General features: G+C 36.5%; 1 protein-coding gene across 1 annotated transcript in view; it reads left to right on the forward strand.

Moving 5' to 3' along the window:
- The first annotated feature begins 11,391 nt into the window (after positions 1-11,391).
- The window catches only part of LOC123560918 (uncharacterized), a 62,474-nt gene continuing 53,952 nt past the window's right edge, over positions 11,392-19,913 (forward strand). Inside the window, exon 1 of the mRNA XM_053516818.1 lies at positions 11,392-11,779. Coding sequence (XP_053372793.1) covers positions 11,392-11,779 — 388 coding nt within the window. The remainder of the gene's footprint in view (positions 11,780-19,913) is intronic.

Here is a 19,913-nt window from a genome sequence, read left to right on the forward strand (position 1 = left end):
TTATGTTACAGCAGTTTCTATCGCTAGGTGGTGCAACTGCACCTTTTCACAAACCCGACTAAATTAATTCTGTCACAATGACATGCTAAGCTTACGACATGTTTTGTTTATAACGATATAATCCACTCTTTGCAACATTTTTAAAAGGGTAAGGCTGCCTTTTCTCTTACGTATTTTTAGAGTATGCAGTTATTATCTGGCAGTACCAGTGAAATATAACTTAAACAAAATATTTAATATTGTCCTTTTTGAGAGCATGCAGTGTCCAAATTTCAACAATGATTGTACTCTTGAATTTGAAGTTGCATTTTGCTAGCAAGAAGAACAAAGCGTGAAACTACAGTTACAAACTAACTAAATAATAATAAGTCGTGAGTTCGATCCCCGGTCCGGTCACCAGTATTTCAGTTATATAACGGCGGGCAGTTAACTTCATTCCTGATGGAATCCATCGCCACAGTGGTATGAGAGAAGAGGTCAGTTTCTCTTTTAATGCTGAGCGCCAAGCAAGGGACCTACTGGTACCATTTTTCACGTCACTGAACTCAAATTGATTTAGAACTGCATTCTTTCCCGATGAATTTGTCTTATTTATGAGTTCATTAATTAAAAACTGCACGCTTTAATAAACTCTCCTCGTATTTTGCAACTTTAAGAGCTCATCATTTTGAATAACAATAGTAGAATCATACTACTTGTACTATGACCGATCTGATAAATGACTCTTTGTTTCCCTCAAGTATCTATATATTATGTGTTTAGTAAATTACATTCAAAAGTTAGGCCTCTGTTGCCGATTGGTTAAGGTCACTGACAGATCACTTAACGCCTACCGATGTGGGTTCGAATTTCACTTTGGGTGTAGAATTATTCATGTAAGGAAGCCATGATCCAGCTGGCTTACGGAAGATCGGTTGTTTTACCCGGTGCCCGCACGTGATGGAATAATACCTGAAGGTGCAACTGGAATATTCCTCTACGTCGCCATATGACGTATAACTGTGTCTGTGACGTTAAACGTAACAAAAACGAACAACTGAAAAACTAACAAGGATATGGTAAGGCTGACAATCTCTCGAAACAACATAAAATGCTTCTCCTACGGTATGGGTAATTATAAAGCAATTTCATGAACAAAGTATTCTCCTTAACGCTTCTACGACGGACAGGATATATATAAAGTATACATGTACATGATAAAGAGTGTAGTTTTCAGTTCGAAATTAAGTCTTATGTATTCGATTAAAACACACGATATTTTAGTGTCAGATCTCTTTTCTTTGTAAGCAAACTTTTCATTCTCATCTTTATGGTAATGAAAACAGGTTTCACTGAAATAAGATAATGCCAGACAAAGAAAAACATACCAAAATACGTTGAATGTTTTACTTAATTAATGCTAAAATATGGAAGACTGGAATTCCCTACATTCTGTAACTCTACCACACAAATAACTAGGTGAAAATGATACATTGCATATCGGTAGAGGATACTAAAATCTTCCATTCTAGCCACTCATTTTATGAAGAAGTGTCCACGGAGAGACAAGTCTGTACATTCTGCTTGCGGAACTGGAAGAGTTCGGAAGAATAAAAATATGGAAAGGATAAATGAAAGATGTTGTCTAGCACTGTAACAATTTGTCAGTTTTCAGCGGATCGTAACAATCATAATTTCGGTTTTCATTCAAGGCAATGAAAGAATTTTCAAAATCAGCTTAAAAATGAGAATATTATGAACATCTCAATACTTGATCAAGATGGCATCCATTTTATATTACGTTGCAATGGAAAAATCGATTTAATCTACTTAGGTACTCATGGTCATTTTGTGTTGGATCTTTTATTCATGAAAGATTTTTTTTTCATGCTCTACACTCAAAATTCAAGAAACTAGAGCCAATCTGTTTGAAAGGGTATTTGATGAATGAATAATTCATCAATGGGTAACTGTCACAATAAACACTAAAATATCTGCCTCCATAAACAACCATTTTCTTAAACTTATATCCTTTTTATATATTATTTTCAGTAGTGGTCTTTTCTTTCAGTGTTATTATTTGCAAGAACAATGTCATATAAAATCAAGGGCTCGGTACGGTTTACATTGAAAAATGGTCTTTCGTGCAATTTGCTTAAATTAAAACGGCAAAAGGTATCATCCTTTTAAACGATAAATCTTAAAATCTTAAAAATTGCTCCTTTTATATGCCAATATTTAACCCGACTACTCAAACAAAAATATGCATCTATGCGTCGTTTTGACGTTACGTGAAACGTTATTCAACCTTTAGTATAGTTAAAAAGAAGTTGGTGGTCGCTTTAAAAATATTATGCAGGCGCACATGTTAGTGTTCTTAAATATTTTATTTATTACTTTATTAAACACACCGTGACTAACGTAGAAAACAACCCCCTTCTTTGATTCCGATAAGTATATATTAGATATAAAAAGTTACCTATGATGTTGATGGTGTAGTCACGGCTGTGCATTACTGCCGTGCAAAACCTGTTTGCGGTGTCGATAGGACTGACGTGTACTTCTGTGTACGTATCAATGTAAATTTACTGTAGAAAATATATATAAGCTGTTTAGGTGTCAGAAACACAAATTATCCATACAATATGTTATTTAAAACAAATTTAATTTACGCGTAGGGAGCAACTTTATTATATTTATTTCGGACAAAGATTAGCAGACTTGTTACATCTTTTTAAGAATGCTTGAATTTCTTTAAGAAAAAAAAATCAGCTTTAAGAACAATAAAGAAACTTGTTTTTCATTCAGTTTATAGACATAATTTTCAACGTTTTCTTTTGAAGTACACCACCGGAAGTAGATACGGAAGTAGTGTTTTGGTTACTTATAAAATGTAACTGATTTGATAAAAAAGAAACCATTTTCAAGGAAAACTGCTAACAAACATCAGTGCTATGAAGTTTTACCATCTAATGGATAACTTACAGTATTTCCTCTTAGTTATACAGTCTTTCCTCTTAGTTATACGTTTTGATAGTGTTGCGAATTAACAAACAGACTTTTATGTGTGAAAGGTCTAAGTTTACTTGCATTCCGATCAATATTTCTGAAGAAGTGTTGAGATCATCCACGTTAGCTTTCTGGTAAAGTACAACATTCTAAATTACAGGTCACAGATTTGATTCCCGGATGAGGAACTGACTTTCCGTGACATTTTTGATAAACATGTGATTCATAGATAGTAATTGTTGTTTAGTTTTGGAGTAATTCAGCTGATAAAAGTTTAAAACACAGGAAAACAATAGAGCACGTTTTATCAGCGTTATCACAACCGTCATCATTTCATCCCAAACTGACCGAATAATGTCACCATATCACATTTTTCTGCGAATGATCGTGTTTGTTCGATCTGTGTTCGAGGGATTGGAGCATTGGATGGCAACAGGGATTTTCTTATCAAGTTTTTTTAAGAATTTTCAAAGAGGGTACTGGACTTACGCGAACTCAGATGTCAAACTATGATCACGTTTGAAAAAAACCTAACAGGGATTGTGTGATGTTGCAAAGTATGAAAAGTGATCTTTCTCATAGCTCAGTATAGTTTCATGAGAAAATCCTAACAATAGAATATTTTTCATACGTGGCCTTACACTATAAAACTGGAAATCTTGTATATTGAAACCACAAAATTATCGTCGAACTTTTCGCTTCTCCAATCTATAGCATTTTGCATATAAAGATGGTGTATTTTATAAAGTTTAGTCTAAACGGTTGACGTAAACGGCTTTTTTACCGCTACTTGGAACGCACGCTCTAAAATATATGAACCGTGCCATGAGAAAACAAACATAGTTGGTTTGCGACCAGCATTGATCCAGACCAGCCTGCGCATCCGCGCAGTCTGGTCAGGATCCATGTTGTTCGCTTTCAAAGTCTATTGCAATTAAAGAAACTGTTAGCGAACAGCATGGATCCTGACCAGACTGCGCGGATGCGCAGGCTGGTCTGGATCCATGCTGGTCGCAAATCCACTATGTTGGTTTTCTCATGGCACGGCTCAATATTATATCATTAGATAAGCAGCTGATTTATCTCAGACTTTGTTTGCGTTCCTTTAGATGTATATACATATAACATTCTAATATCAAAGTGGATGATAAAGTAACAATATAAAAAATAAAGTTATATTCTTGTTTCGATGAACGTATATAAAGAATATAAAGATGATATACAATAATGATGTCATCCCCCACCCCCAACCCCAAATTCCAACACACATACACTTTATTCATGTTGCGAAGTTCTATATGTGTGGTAAAATGTATTTTTGCTTAAGTCAGGAATACTGGCTAAGTCAATATACTGACTTTAAGTAACTTATGTTTTACAAGAAACAAAATTCTTAGCTGGTACTCCGGTATTGTATTTTCAGCGTCGTAAGTAAAATCTTTTTATAGTTTATGCAGAGTAAAAAAAAATAGCTTTCAAAAATATTTACTTTTTCCTTCACATAATCTTTTAAGGTCTAGATTAAGTTAAGAAATACACTCTAATCATTCGTCCTTCACCACTGATTCATGTAGAGAAGTTGGCAGTTACTTGCGGAGAACAGGTTTGTACTGGTACAGAATCCCGGAACACTGGTTAGGTTAACTGCCCTCCGTTACATAACTGAAAATACTGTTGAAAAAAAAAAACGGCGTTAAACCCAAAACAAACAAATACTTGAAAATATCCGGTATATGAAAGTAATTTGGTACGATACTGAAGTTATTTCCTTGCCTGCCAGACAATATTTTCCCGTGTTTTTGCCAGTTACTGAAGATAGCTTGGCACAGAAATTAATACTACTAAAAAGAACAACTCAAGACAGTTGTATGAATACATTACTTTTATTATTAACCATTTTACTAGAGCAAGCAATTAATATCTAATTTCGTTTTAATTAATGGTTGGCAGATATTGGTCACAGCTTCACACAAATGTCAATGTACAAATACATATGATATAAAGTATATGTTTAAAATGCAGATGTGGAGACCATGGCAACAGAGGCCTTATACAGTATACTTGAAACAAACAAACTTCTTAATACACAACGTTAAGATATACTCGTGGAGGCTGACCTAACCGCCGAACCTGGAATCAGAAATTAACGGAGATCAGGTATACAAAAACTGACATACAGAATCAGTGACTACGTTAAACGTTTATATATGTAACATACACATTTCACAGTTCTGGAAAACAAACACTGTCATGTCAATAAATCAACATGTGAAAACTGCCAGGATCCCATGTTAAGCTGTAACAACTGAAGGCAAGGAAGGTGTAGGCTGAATTTGAACACATAAGATGTACCTGAAAATATAAAGAAAAAGGAGAACACAAGCAAAATAAGGGGAGTGGAGGGTGGGATATTAAACATCAGCAAGTATAAACAATCGAGGGTTCCTACGATTAGAAGTAAAATCAACCCTGGCATCTATTTGCAAACGACCTTCTTCTTCCATGTGCAGAACTGAAAGGACCCAAAAGGAGATCAAATCGCAACAAGTATATTAATAAAGACATAAGCTAAAACGGGTCCTTACAACAGGATAAGAGCTCCTTCAGTAACCGGTTTTGAATGGTAATCATTAAAAACACATTATGAAATAATCCGTCTAATCCCGTAAAAATACTCATGTGCTGTAGTTTATGAATGAATACGTAAATTCATACACTACCGTAATAATAATATGCTTTAAAGAAAAAAAAACATTTGTTTTACCTTTTTTTTCTATTGATCATTGAAGAATACGGTATGCAAGAAAACGAAACTATCGTCAGCCGAAGTTGCAGGTGAAAACATCTGGCTCTCGGGTAACTGTTCCACAGTAACTCGGCCGAGACACGTTACCACATAAACAGTTAACCTCAAGCCAGATATTCCATTGACACCTTCGACCAGTGGAAGATTATTACAGTCTACCTATAGGACATCACAAATACATGTATTCAGATCAAGCGACACAAAATAAAGTACAATGCACTAGCTCTTAAAACGTAGATCTATTTAGATTATGTTTTCCTTGTTGAATTTAATTTTTCTCCTCGGAAATAAATATGACCCCCGACATCTGTACTCCTTTTAAGAAACGGTGTTTGATATAAACAACTGTTTTGTATTATTCGAAAAATGCATTGTCAAGAGTTTGAAATTATTTTACTATTTAAAGCACTTTTCTTAAAGAGCAAATGGAAATGTCTTTAAGATAAATAAGATTTTAAAGTCTGAAGAAAAGATATAGCTTGTTAGAAAGTTCAGTAAAGGCTGATATGATATGAGGTCAGATCTGCGCAAAATACTCGTCATCCGCAAACAGTAAACTTTACAAAATTTGTTACAAGATAAAGGATATTCATTGACCTACATAACTATGTAGAATATTAAAGGTTTATCCTTTGCGGATATCGTTTATTTCTTAATTATATACCAAATATCACTGTTTTTCTTGCGTTATATAGCTTTTCCCGTATAAATGACGTCATCAGTGACGTCACAAATGGTAACGTTAATAACGTTCTTTTCACCACAGTGTTCAATATATGACTGTAGATGTAATAGCCATACTTGTTTATCAAAATATTGATTTTTCCCATTATTATAGGCCAATGTTTATATGGAAGCGTAACAAGCCCTTTCTTGTTAGGAATTCTATCCGCAAATGTAGACAAATATTCTACCAAAAAGAATTAAATGACTTTGGGGTGTAATGATTAATCATTTTTTACATACAGATATATAACTTTTTCATAAGAAAACTACGATTTTTTTTTCGTTTTCTCTGTGAGGTCTGTCACGTATAAAGTCCATAATTATTCATGTTGTTATCGTAAAATAGTGAAACATTTACTTGATTTGGAGAAAAAGGAACATTTTATTTGTTTGATCATTTATCAAGCTTGTTTGAACAAAATGAAACACATCTTACTACCACTTGGATTGCTTTTGATTACTATTTGCTTTTAAGTGAATAAATTAGACTAAAATGCAATTTAGTGTAACTTATTTGTTATGGGAGTTGATATAATATCTAATCGATGTTTCATGAAAGAAGTCATGTGAGAAAAATAAACCCGATAAAGGCATGTGCACTAGTAACTGCAGCCTGCGCCAATGCAGTTAAACTGTTAAATGTCGGTCTTAATGGTTTTCTTTTTCACTGATACAGTACCAAAAAATCTAAAACAACCAGATGTAATAAACAAAATTTTAAAAACGACACCTGGATAAGTTTCTGCGTTTCTTGGTGTGAATGCATTGCATTAACCCTTAACCTGCTAAATTTCTATAATGAACTAGTCCATCTTCCAGTTTAAACAGTACCAGTAACTGTTAAAAGGGGTGCTTACCGAAGGGATACTGGCTGAAAAGCAAATATTGCAGAGCATAACCAGACTGATGTCAGATGATAGATATACTTGGATTAAAACAGGAACATTAGTTACGAAATCTGACCCAGCGTTAAATTTTACACATCGGGATTTCCGGTGTTTTTACTGGTGCTGAAACAAATCCGTCTTACACCCCGGGATGTAAAATGACACTCGTGCTGTAAGTGACGTATTAGGAACTATATATATGTACAAGATTTATGTAGTAATTTATATTTTATTTCATAAAACGGAATAAAAATCCAATACCTTGACGGTTCATTTTTGTTCCTGGTAGTATATTTCTCGATCCAAAAACGTTATTTTATACAAAATTCGTAATGTTACGCTGCAACTGATAATCTTTTGAAACGTCATGACGTATTTCCTGTTTACGGACGTTGGTTTTGTGATACGAACGTACGTATACGGGACGATACCAAGAAACGGCAAAAAGACATCACCATTCTGCTCCGCCATTTTGAACGCATCTACTAGAGTTTCTCCGAGCTTCTTTGCCGTAGAACAGCCTGTTTAGAGTCTCATTCATACGTACCCCGGACAGTGAAGTGCCTGGTTATAGACTGTGGACACACAGGTAATTTTTACATTGACGCTGCGAGCAACTCCAGACTTGCAATCTTGACGAAGCATCACTCGAGCCATCGGCGGGAAAATTGCGTCATTGGAATTTCCAGTGTCCAAACATTTTAACAATAAATTGTACAGCAACTTTTTTTGCTCATTACAATAAATTTGCATTTCTTCAGACATATTTTATTATTTTTCCCTTTTAACAGATTCTTTTCCAGTTTGTCAGTCTAGTTGGTTGGATTGTGAACAATTCTTTTGACGGTTCCTTTACAACAGACTTTGGAATTAATCCACTGCATTCATAGCGGTCCGTCATCATGAGGGATAGCTGTATATATTATTTTTAGGTTCCACGCTGTTCTAAAGCAAAAGTCGAATTCAAAAATATACTGCACTTTTACTATATATGGCATAGCTTAGACATACTAGTACATTCACCTTCATTTATTTCATTGTTCATTACACATTAATACAACCATCAAAAAGATAAGAAAAGGGGAGGTATAATTGTCTTTCAATCATATTGTAAAACTGTGTTCTGCCCATCACCTGGTGTTACATCATGGCCGTGGCAAAAGTGAAGATAAATACTGCTACTTTCGATGATCTCGTCCCACTACCAGGGATCGGTCCTAGAACTGTCTATGCAATATTGGATATCCGGGACAGATATGTGTCAATCGACCGAACACATCTCCAGTCGATTCCATATATAAGACTGTCTTATGAGCTTTTGAACCTGATAGACTTCTTCGCGCCTTCGGAAAGTGATCCAAGAGATAAACAGCGGCTTCAAATAGAAAGAATTAATGAGTCCATTGATCAGGCAGATATCGATCCTCCACGGGACAGATATCACTCAACGTCTAGACAGGACTCGCTTTATAACAGATCTAGACACGATTCGCCTTACAGCAGATCTAGACAAGTGTCACCCTACAACAGGCTGGCATACCAGAGGTATCCAGAGTATCACTATGATGTCACGCCATATCGTGAAGCGGGTCAGGGTTGCATTACATTGAAACACCTACTCAACCAGAAAGGCGAGCAGCCAGACGTGTGACGCAATATCCGGCATCTATTTCCTCTGCGTACAGTCTCCGTAGGATTGGAACTTTGCCTAAATCATTAATGTATGATGGTTCCACTAATTGGAAGGCCTTCTATATGAAGTTCCAGAAGTGCAAAGACAATCTGTGTTTGTGTTTGACGGGGAAGGCAATCGAGTCTTACGCCAACAATCGTGATGATGATTTGGAGTATTTCGATGTTGTGAAAAAATTAGAAAAGCGTTTTGGTTTTACTGAACTCCCAGAGACGGCTAAAATAGGCTTCAATAATGCTAGACAAACCCAAAATGAGTCCCTTCATGACTGGGTCGATCGCTTGGTAACACTCGCTACCGAGGCTTTCCGTCTGTTGCCAGAAGACCACATGTGGTCGCAAGCTGTATTACGTTTCTGTCACGGTTGCCTTGATAAAGAAGCAGGTGAAATCGCTGCAAACACCAGACCCAAGACCATGGAGATGGCAACTGACTAAGTCAAGTGGGCTATCTATACACATAGTGCTGTGCATGGTCGTTATCGGTCGGCCGTCAGGCAAGTCACCAGTGAAAACAAACAATCGTCGAACATTGAGTCACGCATGCAAAAACTACAAAGGAAGGTTGATGAGCTTGAAGGCAAATACGACAGGATTTTTTTGAAAGCTTGATTTTATCTGCACACGGATGGAAAGGAAAATGTCAACATCTCCGTCTACCAGTTCCCGTACACCAGCCAGCAGAATGACAGAGTGCTACCATTGTAAAGGACCGCACTTCATTAGTTTCTGTCCAAAGCTCCAAGACAGCGCATAGGAAGGGCAACAACAGAAAACAGTTGCCTTTAAGGAAGAGGAAATGAAGGCTTACCTAGTTGGCGAGTCCACTGAGGCTGAAACAATTGAAGACTCTTTAAACTCGGAGAGGTCGGGGGACAAGGCCTAACTCCGACCAAAATATGTAAAGGCCATATACTCAAAAGGATGCGGGAAGTGATCAGCCTTGTGTTCAAAGGAGTATGAATATTGATCAGCCTCTGGCGGATCAAATTCAGAATGAGAGTTTAAACAATGATCAGCCTATGGCGGATCACGTCAATGATGGTGCTACGAGTACTGACAAGCCTATGATAAAACATTCAATGCTGATGTGAACAAAGATCAGCCTCGGGAAGAACAGGGCCATTGGAGAATTTCGAATATTGATCTGCCTTCGTTGGATCAGAGTCAGAATGCACAGACAGACCCTCAAGAAACAGAAGCACCTGCTGAAGGACATTGTCCTTCAATACAAGTCCAGAACGATCAGCCAATGGTGGATCGTCAAGGGGCAAGTATAGCAACAGCCGATGACAGCGGACAGAAAATGCCTCTTGTATGCAAAATTTAGTCCAAATCTATGTTTAGAATTCCGGTAAAGTTGCAAGGGGTAACTGTCAGCGCTGTTGTAGATACAGCGACAGAGGAGACCCTCCTTTCAGATGTTCATATTTTTTGCTTGGGACCCGTAATAGACAGCAAGGTTTTCGTACCACGCACGGTTCACTGTGAGGTCTCGAAATCAGTAGGCTGCATGCTTAACCTATCAGATAGGCATGTGAAGTTCAAAGTTGGACAGCAAGTGACATTAGCTCAGCAGACAATAATGGTCCAACCCATCCCACCAGATCGAAAAAATTAAAAGCTGTCTGTATATCAAGTGGAGGAAGACAGTTACAGCCAGGATTTCCCTAATACTCAACTCTTAGAGCATCTGTTTGATCCATCAGCAGGAGTCTTAAATAAACAACTGACCAGTCCAATCGAGGAAGTCTTAGATGAGGACAGCAAAGGGAGATTGTGGTCCTCACCTAAGGACCTTGTGGATAAACTCCACATATTTCTAAGAGCCGGTCTCAACGACGTTATCCAGGCGGTCCTAGTGTCACAATATAAAGATTGCTAAAAGGGCAACAAGGACAGCTTGGATGAAGGAGTTCCAGCATCTTGTTGCTTTGCATCAGAGTGACTCTTAGATGCATTAGCATATCGACTATTTGCTACCTAGAAGGCTTAGTCAGCAAGTGCAACAGATCTCTTCAACCAGCACGGCAAAGTATTTCGGACTCCAATCTGATTCATCCCTGCCTGTGCTCTATGCAGATGCGGGATCTATCAAGGTTGAAAACATGGACACGAGTGGTCCCTTCATTAAGAAGGAGCCATCTCCAGATCCAAGAGTGATATCAGATGATGATGAGAAGATCTTACCTCATGTCTTGATAGCCGGCCGGGAGGAAGAGTCAGTGGACAGGGAGCAATCTCGGTCAATAACAAAACGAGGCATGGCACGGCAAATGTCAGAGGCCCATTATGTTTACATTCACAGAGGCAGAGCCAGCTGCACTTCAGAACTTAAGGGAGAAAATTACACGTAAGAGACGGTCTTCAGAGTTCCAACCAGAAGCGAAACGGATCAGAGTGAAGAGTTGCTGTCTTTGTACGTCGACCTTTGAAAATGACCACCGGCACACCAGGGAGAGACATCTTCTGATTCCTTTCAATGTTGACAGTTTCAGGGACAGGTCACCAGATAAAGGGCGCTTTGAGGTGTTGAAGTCCTTAAATGAGAGGCTAATTGGGGAAGACAGTTCATTCACCGATTGGATGGGCTGGGTAAACAATCAACGTGGCAAGCCAGCTTCAGTCAGAGCCAGTATTTCAACCTTCCTGGGTAACATGCCAGGGACCTGTATTCCTCGTAGGGGAGTTGAATTGTAACCGAGTTACTCGAGCATGATCAGCGAAAGTGGATCTATACTTTGTACTACCAATACAATATTCCAGGTCGGCGCTAGCTGAGCTGTAAAGAAAAGACGTGTTTGGACATAAATTTCTGTGTTTTTCACTAGAGGTGAACGAATAGCTCAGTGGCTTGCACACTGGCCTTCCAATCCTGAGGTCGGGGGTTCAATCCCCGTCAGCTTCTCGGGCATTTTCAGAAACGCTTTGAAGTGTTTCCCACCCAACTAGAGGTGTACTGGTCAGGAACCCAGGCATACCTTGCATGTATCATTGCTATACACTGGGCACGTTAAAGAACCAGGCTGTTTATTCGCAACGAGCTAGGCTAAGTTAGCCGGACAAGCCTGTATCTGATTTCTGATCTCTCTGTCGTTGGGGCTTTGTCTCACTCTGTCCCTCTGGTCAGATCGCTCTGTGTCTGTACTAGTAGATGATGAATTATGCGTCCTGTATGGCTGCATTTGAACCATGTAAAGCGCCTTTGGACGTGAAATTTATCAAGAAAAGGTCGCTATATAAATCTGGTATAATAATAATAATAGTCATAATCTACGATGTGCCAATTCTGTTCAGCGTTAGTTGAGTGTTTGGATATATGTATGCTGATTATTGCATTTTTTTTTGTTATTTCACACTGAACTTACTCCACTTGGATTCAGTTATATTCGAAGCATGCTTGTCATTTGTGTTTCGAAAGATGACGGGAGTATCTCTTTAGAATGGGGGAGCGTGTGGTACAAACTTACGGATACGGGACGGTACCAAGAAACGACAAAAAGACATCCTCATTCTGCTCCGCCATCTTGAACGCATCTACTAGAGTTTCTCCGAGCTTCTTTGTCGTAGAACAGCCTGTTTAGAGCCTCATTCATACGTACCCTGGACAGTGAAGTACCTGGTCACATACTGTGGACAAACAGGTAATTTCTACAGTTTTCCGCTCTTTATTTAAATACTATGCTATAAGAAACAGTTCCAGAAAGAAAGCCGTTCAATTGATTATTATTATTTCTTGAATATGGTATGCAAGAAAAAAACATTCTATCAGTTGATGTAGCTGCAGATGGAAATTTCCGACTCTCGGGTAACTGTTTACGCGTCGACTCGGCGGAGCCATCTACAAAATGACACTTTCTCGACGGAGCCTCGTTACTGCCTAAACAGTTACCCTCGATGCCGGAAATCCTCATCTGCACATGCAACCAGTGAAAAAATCTTATTATGTTACATAACATGGAATATTTGAGCGAACCCAGTTATGCAGTGTCCTCCAACTACGCGCGCACGTATGCACGCTCACACATGCACACACGAACGCACGCACGCACACGAGCGCATGTACATACGCACGTAATAAATAATTTGCAGCAAAATGGTATATCAACGGGTCAACAAGTTATTCGTATTACTTTTTTTAATATTTTAAGACCACAATCTATGTTGAGAGCTTTCTGTCGATTCTTTGATTGATATCGTAATACAATGCCAACTGTGCAGCAGAAAACGCGTAAAACAAGCCCTTTAATGAAGTCAAAAAGTCGTTTTTCAACATCACTTCCTTTTGCAAATGTGGCAGCAGTTATGTCTACAAAATGACACTTTCTATTCTCTCGAGTATAATGTATGTTTCTACAGGGTAAGTTTAAGACGGTATTTCAAATGTCTTTATCAGCTTACACTTTCATTCCATATCTGCACAGTTTACCAACGATCTATGTTCAAGATAAGCATGTAAAAGCATATACGTTTTCAATCCTTGTTGACGTTACAGTTCTACACGTTCAGCTGAACGGCTCATAGAACCAAGTTTTATGTGTTCGGATAAGTTAGAACAAGATGAATACGAACATTATTTTTCTGATCATATACCTGTGGTTTATTCCTTGGATTACAGACGTCAGTAGTTTATCATCTGTTACTGAAAAGAGTAAGAGTTTTATACATACAAGATAGACTTCTATTTAATTATAAATGTAGATAGGTAGCTTCTTGATATCTGCCTTAAAAGATGAATAAAAGAATTTCCTTTAGAAAGAATTTAGAGATTTTCAAACCATTCTTATTTTACGTCAGTAATAAAGCAATATCTTACATTTTTCACATAAGTAATGATCAGACGTTTTCAGTTTACAGCCTGTAAAAAGTTTGGAAATTAGCAACTGGAACCTACAACAAGAAAATATTTATAGCGAATCTTTCATTCTTGCAACTTTTAAGCAAATATTAAGACATTCATATATATTTGTTCACTAAATGTTGTCTTATATGGTGGTATCTTCTATAAAAATTGAAGCACGGCCATTCCTGCTTGTGCGTGTACATCCCGTGATGTAATTTATGTCATAAAGACCATATTGGTACATTTATAAAATTCACATGCTATAAGGCGTTGCTGTCGATTACCAAGTCACAGACCACACATTCTTCAAAAATATTCACCTTTTCTAAACTTTTGACAAGATTAACCTAGTAACCTTAGTACGTAACTTCGGTACGAGAAATTCACCCAATGTATACCTGGCAAATTGCAATATAGGACACATTATGTGGACAGCATTATGAGAACGTTTTTAATTACGTCAACGACATCATAGAAAACGTTGGGTAACGTGAAAATCAGCTCATACTTATATAAAATGAATTCCTCGTTAACTGTCAAGACAATTTATTTGTTTCTTTCGCGATGTCTTTAACGTAAATTATAATTTAGAGAACGTACCTAAAAGTTTTGATTGTGTAAAACAAAAACTAATTTTAAGTGCTTATATACAACATTTAAGACTGAATATAATACTAAAGTCTTTTTTGATACATTTAGCTTGTTATTTAAGCTTTTCTGAAACTTCTTATTTAATTTCATGCAAATAGTCATACCTGCCAAGCAAATCTCTTACTGTAACTGGATTATTGCGGGAAGAAGTTAATTGACTGCGTAATAGTTGTCAAAAGCATGTATATTTTATGACATCAGAAAATGTTTTAAATCTAATGAAATGAATTCAGGTCAAACGTTTAATTTAATGCTATGTGTACACAATCATTCACCTTATATAAATTTTTAAAGTTAGATGAGGCGTCTTTATTATATTTCTTGAGCGTATGTCAACAGTCGCCATAAGTGTATCAATTACATAGATATCATGAACTTAGATTGCTTTAAAATTGAATGCCGTACCAAGTGTCTAAAGTATTTGCTATAGAAGATTACGTAAAGCATACCACAAATGTATTAACTAAGATGATTATGTTTGTGTTTTTTATAATGAGCTTACCTAAAGCATCCCATTATATAATCAAGAAATTAGTTATATAATACACAGGAACGTTTTAAATGGAAGAAACCAATATTTCTCAATATCTTACGAAATTAAGCATTTCTTTGTGAAATAAGCATATATTGAGAATGAATGCAAAGTCCGAATAAAATACAAGCAAAATGTTATCATAAACTGGTCACTACCAAATCAAATATAAGTCTAGTCACAAGTAGTCCAACCATGCAAAATTTTCTTTCTCTCCTCATGCCCTTTCTCAGTAGATTGTGTTTTCTTTTATTCTACTGCGTTTTGGAATGTATTTATAGCTACATGCTGGAACTGGCGGCGCTAGAATTGATATAATTAAGTAAAAAGGCGTTAGTTTAGGTGGTTGAAGTCCAGAAAGCGTACCTTTCTCACATAAAGCTATGTAAGCTACTTTTTCTATGGTAGAGATATAATTCTTGATAGGTATATAAGCAGATATAATTCTTTATAGGTATATAAGCCTTCGGAAAGCTAATATTCTAGAAAATGTCGCAATAACGCTATCATATAAGTGGATTCTATATAAAGAATAGCCTGATTTGATGAGGTTGAACCTAAATAAAAATAACCATAAACTTTTAATTATAGTTATGCTCCTCATATTGAGCATATCAAAAACATACCAACATTTTAGTCATACCAAAAATAACATAAAATAAGACAATTTGATGCTTTTGAGAATATGCCTTTCCCTTGAAGCATACCAACGAGAAATAAGATAATGTTGTGCTGAATATATGTTCTTATAAACTGCATTTTCCCTTAATACCCTTTATCCTTGAATGCAGTGACAATATAACGAGGGAAAATATCTTTAAAAATAAGCTAGGTGAAGTCTATGTTTCTTGTACATCCTAAAGTTCCTAATGTAATGATCTTATTGTAATTTTTTTTTTCAAACAGATCAGACAGACAAAATACCTTCATTTTTTTTTGAAAACTGTACTAAACAACTTTTCCAACTCCACTCTTATCCGTGTCAAATATTGACATATTTCAATGAAAATTTGAAACGCAATTCAATGATTGCTTTAGTGTAAATAAAAGCATAGCAATGATAACAATCGTACGTAAATTACTCGAACAGTGTCAGTTACAATAAGTTAACTCTAAAATAAAGTGTCATAAAGTAATCAAAACATGATCCTGGCCGCTATGTAGCAAGTGGTGCCACCTGCAGAATTATAATTAATGTTGCAGCCAATGTTACGCCTTCTTAGAGATAGAAGTCAACCTTATTCGGACATTGGATATTATTCTGCAATTGTACATTTAATTTAATAGGTTATCAGATTTGTATCTAGAAATATAAAGAGAGTACTGCAGGGGGAAATTGCTCGACTTTAGGGAGGGGTTGAGGTGGTCAATATTGAAACGCGAAATGAAAGTGTACATTACTCGATACAAGATAAATATTCATTGTGTGCATATTCATTTTAACTGATGACAAGGTACATATTTTGTCCGTTAGGCTGGGAAAAAATGAACATTATCGACTATAGCGTACTTTTTGCTCCGGTATCACTTAATACGGTGTCATCAATTTGTGTCGTCACAAACTAGAGCTGAAACTTAGACGGACGTTCAAATGAAAACTTTAGACAGATTTATAATTGCAACTTGACGCAATTTGAAATAAGGTGTATGTTACTATGTTTAAGTATATGCTGTCGCTAAGGATATACGTATTATGTGACTTTTGATTTTAGGATTTTCCTATTGTAACTGAATATAGGTTCGATATTTATTGTTGTTATGCTGGAATTTATTCCTGTTAAACTGGAATAATCTTAAACATTGTGACCAATATTCCTTGATTTTTTAAAAAAGAGATATGAACCAAAAAGCAAATGCGGAGTGAGAATAATCGTATCTGCCATGTGTTTACGAATCGGATAGAAATATCCGTCCCGAGGGCACCTGCGCATTGGGCGGTAATGAGGCTTGCTGAATTATCATTACCGGCCATGCGCAGGTGGCTGAGGGACGGATATTTTTTATCCGATCTGTAAACACATGAATGATATTTTTTCTTGCATATCGTATACATGTTAGAATATTATTCTGGCAGATTTTTTTCCTTGCATACCGTATTTTACAAATAACAGGTAGAAATACTTTCTTTGTAACACTCTTTCTTAAAGTAGAGCGCGGGATATTAACGTCCGTAAGCAGAAGTGACGTCATGATGTTTTGCATTACGCACAATAACAAAGTTCCAATTTAGTTTTATCATTTGTAGCGTAACGTTATGTTTTTACGGTAAACTAGCGTATTTTGAATCGAGAAATATACTATAAGGAACGGAGAGAAACTATCAAGGTACCTGCTTTTTTCGTACTGTTACATAAACAATATATTTATACCAGTGCATGAACCACTAGTTGTCATTAACAGCAGAGAGTCATCTGGCATGGGGGTGCCGTATGGGTTTTGCCGGCATGGGTTAAACGCCAGTCTGGTGTACAAGAAAAGTTGTTTAGCATATCTTCGATTGATATAGTCCGTACATACTTTTCACATGACACTTTAAACGAGAGATGTTTACATATATTTTTCACAGAATTTACATTATTTAAAGGGCTTTTATGGGAATTGTTACTGTGCAACCGTTTGCACAGTTGTCCATCAGTTACTTACCGAATCACCTTTGGATTTAAATATGAAGTTGAATAGTTGCGGACGCTTATGAACAATTTGAGTAAAAGCACACATGCCTATTTACAAGTAAAACGACGGAAAGGTAGTGAAAACATTACATAGTGGTAACCGTTTATTTTTTATATTATAGTGATAGCTTTTACCAATATTATTATCATATGTATAAGAAAGCATATTTAACAATATATAGTTTATTAGAAATAGGCAAAAGAAAATATATCTTATTTAGAAATTGGGGTTTATTTGTAAAAATGAGTTTAAATTCGAATATTTTATGTAAATAAGTCAAAAAACTTGGAAATGCAACATTTATAGGTTTTCGCCCGTTCATAAATGACGTTATAATGTTCTCTTACCTGTCCGCGCGGCAATTGTGTTTATCACAAAATACACAACGCTTGGCTTTCTTCTTTCTTTAACTGACAAACAGATTGAGTTATGTTGTAAAAAGCAGCCTAAATGTCTTCCTTACAGTTGCAGTTTGGTGCGCTTTAGCTCATTATAAATAGTATGTAATTATTTTAATTAATGACATTAGAACTTTCATTGTAGCCTTTTTCAAGTTCCAGAGAGAACGCTAATTAAGTTTTTGCATTCTTGTCTTTCTGCTGAATTCATACACGTATGGCTACTTTCGATAACACTTTGACGAAATTCCAAACTTCGAAAAGTCTGTAAATACAAAGGTTGCATATATTTTAGATCGTCACTTCTTTCAAATTTTATATCAGGAAGTAAAGCAGCGAAACATACATATTCAGTAAACTAGTGGCTTCAGGTGTCACTTATCAAAGGGTATCACTTATTAAACTTATCATATACTTTGAGTTAGTATTTAATGTTAGTCATTTTCCTTCATGCTGATAAGGGATTTGTTTCTTTCTAACTTTTTTATACTGTTTGGGTAGTAAAAGCAAACAAATCACAAAGCAAACACAAAAGTAATAAAGCCAAACACGTTTGTTTTCCAGCATATACCATTCAACTGCCTTTTGACCGTTGTTGTTTGGTTTAACGACGCACCGACACACTATTTGGTCAAATGGCAACTTTCCAACTTTGGCGGTGGAGGAAGACGCTAGGTGCCCCTCCGTGTATCATTTCATCACGGGCGGACCCTGGGTAGATCCAATGACATTCCTTAAGCAAGCTGGATGGCTTTTTCACCTGAAGAATTCAACGCCCCGACGGAGGCTCGAATTCGCATTGGTGAGTGGCAGTGATTTAAAGTCATCGACCATAACCAATCAGCCACGGAGGCCCCTGTCTGCTGAACGTTACCCTACAGATTTTCATTCTGTTTCTCATGATGAAAATTTCAGTATTAAGTATTGAAGATGTTTTCGTTTACTAATGGTTCAATTATTTTGATCGGTCTGTCTCTAAAAGACATCTATACGCCAAAAAAGGGTTACATATACTCTGTGGATATAGGTATATCATTGCCATATAACAGTCATACTTTTCACAAATTAATGTTTTAGTGGTTATCATCCAGCCAGACTATCTGATAATTATGTTTCGATATCTATGTCTTTATGCTTCTAAGAAGAGAACTCTTTGAGATGACAATAATGGGTATACTCGTAGTGGTGCTTAGGAGTTTATAAATAGCACTTAGGTTACATACAGTCCCTGGCTCGCGGATTTTGCTTTTTCTGCGTTATTACCGGCACAAATATTTACCCTGAGTTGAAAATCACGATGATTTTTCACATTGAATCACTACTGAAGACTGTGATAAATCGCGATGATTTATAAGACCCCGCGATCGATTAAAGACAAAGTGTCCGTGGCGACTCGCGATGGAAAATCTCAGCGGGTCGCGGCGAATCACCGGCTGTCACCGCGAAATCAAGGTATGGTTTGCTAAGGCGCATATTTATACACGTAACGAATGATTCTACGAACTATTTGCAACCGTGTTTATTGCAAATATCTTAAAAACTAATAAAGGTACCTTTATAAAATTTTACTTTAATCAAATACACATTTAGTACCTTAAATACAATGATATTTAAAATGATTATCTTACTTTAATCAGGGAAACATAGACTAAAATAGGAATTAAATTAAAGCGGTGCCGTTATTTCAAATCTAGTCTATTTCCTTTAAATTGGTTTG

Source organism: Mercenaria mercenaria, chromosome 10 (assembly GCF_021730395.1).
Source record: "Mercenaria mercenaria strain notata chromosome 10, MADL_Memer_1, whole genome shotgun sequence".
NCBI classification, from domain to species: Eukaryota; Metazoa; Mollusca; class Bivalvia; order Venerida; family Veneridae; genus Mercenaria; species Mercenaria mercenaria.